Source organism: Erithacus rubecula, assembly GCF_903797595.1.
Source record: "Erithacus rubecula genome assembly, contig: scaffold_295_arrow_ctg1, whole genome shotgun sequence".
NCBI classification, from domain to species: domain Eukaryota; kingdom Metazoa; phylum Chordata; class Aves; order Passeriformes; family Muscicapidae; genus Erithacus; species Erithacus rubecula.
In genome coordinates, this window is record NW_027636033.1 from 104,451 (window position 1) to 108,299 (window position 3,849).

The 3,849-nt window shown below is 54.6% G+C and overlaps 1 protein-coding gene across 1 annotated transcript; it reads left to right on the forward strand.

The window, feature by feature from the left end:
* Positions 1-1,659: 1,659 nt before the first annotated feature.
* Positions 1,660-2,592, forward strand: LOC306815926 (olfactory receptor 14A16-like; the record flags this gene model as incomplete). Its single annotated transcript, XM_079332422.1, has 1 exon — positions 1,660-2,592. The coding sequence occupies one exon, from the start codon at positions 1,660-1,662 to the stop codon at positions 2,590-2,592; it is 933 nt and encodes a 310-aa protein (XP_079188548.1).
* Positions 2,593-3,849: the final 1,257 nt, after the last annotated feature.

Sequence of the window (3,849 nt, forward strand, 5' to 3'; positions counted from 1 at the left end):
CCATTAGAACTTCAGGAGAATTTGGTGTTTCAATTTAACTTTGAAGTCTTGAGAAGTTTCTTCAACCCACTGAGGGACTTAATCTGATGTAAACAGCATCAAATCCCTGTGAGGGTCATTAAAATCCTTGTGCTGTGTCTGTGCTGCTGAGCTGGGCTGGTCTCCTGGCACAGAGGCAGCTCCCAGGCTCAACCAAGAAAAGCTTCAAAAAGACATTTCTACTAAGGAGCAGCTCCTCTCCCAGCCCAGCAGGGCTGAGGGAACTGCCTGCAAGCACTGAGGGGACGGGAGCCAGGCACAGAAAGGTTGAAGGCAATCAGGACTGGGAAGACAACAAGCTGAGACATCACTTGGGGAAACATCTTCACAGCCCTGGACATGGTGAGTCTGTGGGTGCAGGGCAATGTTCCCTGTGCTCCTGGAGGGATCTCCTGGAGCCAGCACAGCCCACAGCCTGGGGGATGTGTTAGGGGGACTCTCCCAGTTTCTCTGAGGCACAGGAGGAGGAGGAGGAGGTTTTGCTGCAGATCGGGGCTGTGGGAACTGTCAGAGGGACAGAGCAGGATGGCTCCTGCTGCCAGGGACGGCTGCAGGGGCTGAAGCTGGGGCTGCAGCCGGGGCTGCCCAGGGCTGTCCTGCAGAGCAGCTCCTGCAGCCCTCAGGGCTCTTGGCCAGCCCAGGGCATGTGCCACCAGCCAGGGGCAGCTCTCAACCTGCCTGGCAGCTCCCCATGGACTGTGGGGAGAAGTTGGAGGTGGAAGGAGTCACCCCCATCAAGGCAGATTCTTCCTGCTTTGGATCTGGTGCTGCATGGCCAGGGCTGCTCTCAGCTTTCTCCTCAAGGCATGGGAAAGGGGCTGTCAGGTGTGTCTGTGTCACTGAGACTCCTGCACTGTCCCACTGGGCATCAGCAGATTTGCCTCACATCTCCCTCACAAAGTGCCTCCTCACCCTCCTCTGCCTACAGACAGCAGCAGCAGCACCTTGGCTTAGAGCATCTCAGTTTGTCTGAGCTGCCCTTAAGGCCCTGCTGGCAGGGAGATGCCCCTGGGCAGTGCCCTGTGCTGGGAGGGGTGTGCAGGGCAGAGCTGAGCCCCCAGGGCTGGGCTGGGCTCTGGCAGCACTAGCAGGGACAAGCCTTGGAGAGAGAAACTCCCAGTAGGCACAACTCCAGGCAGCAGACAGCCAGATCAAACCTGGATTCCCTCCATCTTCAGGTGCCTAGGGAAAGAGAAAAGGGTTCAGAGAAATTGGCTTTGAAATTGGACCTTTCAAAGAATCCTCTTTATTTTTGCAGAAAATTTTAAGTGCAGTCACCCTGAAATAGAGAGTGGTGTAATCACCATGTGCCAGCTGTGTGGAGCCCACAGGTGTGACTCCTCTTGGAGTGGGAGTCATTTATTCCCTCTGGGGTCCCCAATGCTCAGGCTGAGAGCAATGCTGAAGGAGGATTTCTGCCCCTTCAACAAAGGGGGCAATATATTAACAGCAAAACCCACAGCTTTAAAATTAAAAAAAAAAGGAAGTGACATTTCTCCAAAGTAAGAGAAGAATTTTTGAGTAAATTACTGAGGAAAAAAACATAGGATTGACTCACGGAAATATGTCCCAGCGTATCAACGTCTTCTTTCAATAGTCCACAATGTACAGAATGAAGAAATGTCCAACAGCAGCTCCATCAGCCGCTTCCTCCTGCTGCCATTGGCAGACACGAGGCAGCTGCAGCTCCTGCACTTCTGCCTCTTCCTGGGCATCTCCCTGGCTGCCCTCCTGGCCAACGGCCTCATCATCAGCGCCGTAGCCTGTGACCACCACCTGCACACCCCCATGTTCTTCTTCCTGCTCAACCTGGCCCTCACTGACCTGGGCTGCATCTGCACCACTGTGCCCAAAGCCATGCACAATTCCCTCTGGGACACCAGGAACATCTCCTATGAAGGATGTGCAATCCAGCTCTTTTTCTTTCTGTTCTTCATGTCAGCAGAGTACTATCTCCTGACCATCATGTGCTACGACCGCTACGTGTCCATCTGCAAACCCCTGCACTACGGGACCCTCCTGGGCAGCAGAGCTTGTGTCCACATGGCAGCAGCTGCCTGGGCCTGTGGCTTTCTCAGTGCTCTGCTACACACAGCCAATACATTTTCCCTGCCCCTATGCCAGGGCAATGCCCTGGACCAGTTCTTCTGTGAAATCCCACACATCCTCAAGCTCTCCTGCTCCAAATCCTATTTCAGGGAACTTGGGCTTCTTGCTGTTAGTGTCTGTTTGTCATTTGGTTGTTTTGTGTTCATTGTTTTCTCCTATGTGCAGATCTTTAGGGCTTTGCTGAGGATCCCCTCTGAGCAGGGACGGCACAAAGCCTTTTCCACCTGCCTCCCTCACCTGGCTGTCGTCTCCCTGTTCCTCAGCACTGGCACATTTGCCAACTTGAAGCCCCCCTCCATCTCCTTCCCATCCCTGAATCTGTCCCTGTCAATTCTGTACTCAGTGGTGCCTCCAGCCCTGAACCCCCTCATCTACAGCCTGAGGAACCAGGAACTAAAGGCTGCAGTGTGGACACTGGTGACTGGCTGTTTTCAGGAACATTAAATTGCTGGCTAATTTCTGCAAATCACTTGTAATAACAGCCATCTTTAATACTTCTTTTGGTTTTGGTTGTGGGGTTAATTTTACTTTGTTTTAGTTTTATCATACTGTCCAGAAAAAAAGCCACTCTGTTTTCTATTGCTCATTCTGGTTCTCCATCTTCCCTGTGTCAATAAAGGGTTGCAGTCTTCATAGCTTTAAACACACTGAAGGATTTCTCTCCCTGCCAAGTTTTCTCCAGAGATGCCCCTTTTGTTCCTATCTCTGAAACTGCAGCAGCAATGTCTGTGTGCAGAGCTGGGGTCGATCAGTGCTGGCACAGCAGCTGTGAATAGCAGCAGCAGCACTTGGTGTTGCCAGTGCTGCTCCCGTGCCACTGCCCCGCTGCCCCGCTGCCCTCCTGCCCCCTCCTGCCTGTTTCTGCAGGCCCTGAGTGCTCTCGGGGCCAGGCACAGCCCTGGGGGTGGCAGTGCCAGGGCTGCAGCAGGGACAGGCCATGGGCACTGCTGGGGCAGCGCTGACACCTCAGGGCAGGGCCTGGGGGCTCCAGGCTCCTTGGCCAGGCTTTCTCCGGAACACTTGGTCAGGCCAATTCTGAGCAGAGAAATCTCCATGAGCAGCCCCAGGCTGGCCGTGGGCAGGCTGGGGGCAAACAGCATGGCTGGTGCTCTGCAAGGTCCCTGCAAGGGGGAGACCCTGGCAAGGAGCAGCAGAGCAGGGGCTGATCCATCCCCACTGTCCTGGACAGCCCAGAGGAGCGTCCCAGAGCGTCCTCATGCAGCTGCCAACAACATCCCCCCTCTGCAGCCCTGGCCTCTCCCCCAGCTCACACAGGTGCTGCATCCTTGTAGGCACAGACACGGCAGCACTGGCTCAGGAGCCCCTGTTTGCACTGCACAGAGCAGGCGTCAGCACCCCCATGGTGCTGCTGTGGGGAGATGGAGCTGAGTGAGCACAAATGCCATCAGTCCCTGGGGCCAGCAAGGGCTTGGGGACACAAGGGAAACCACTCAGGCTTGTCGTGGCTTTTGCAGTTAGCCAGAATTTTTTTTCCCATGAGCTGTGAGTTTCCAGTCCCACTGCAGACATTGTTGCTCAGAGCCTTGTCGCCACCCCCACAAAGACCTGAGCATTTCCTCTGCTTCACTCTTCCTTTCTTTCTTCTTTCCTGATCCACATTTATGACTCTTGACCCTCCATGTCCCCTCCCCTACAAACAGCCCATCCCTATTTTTTCATTCCTCCATGGCTGCACTCCCC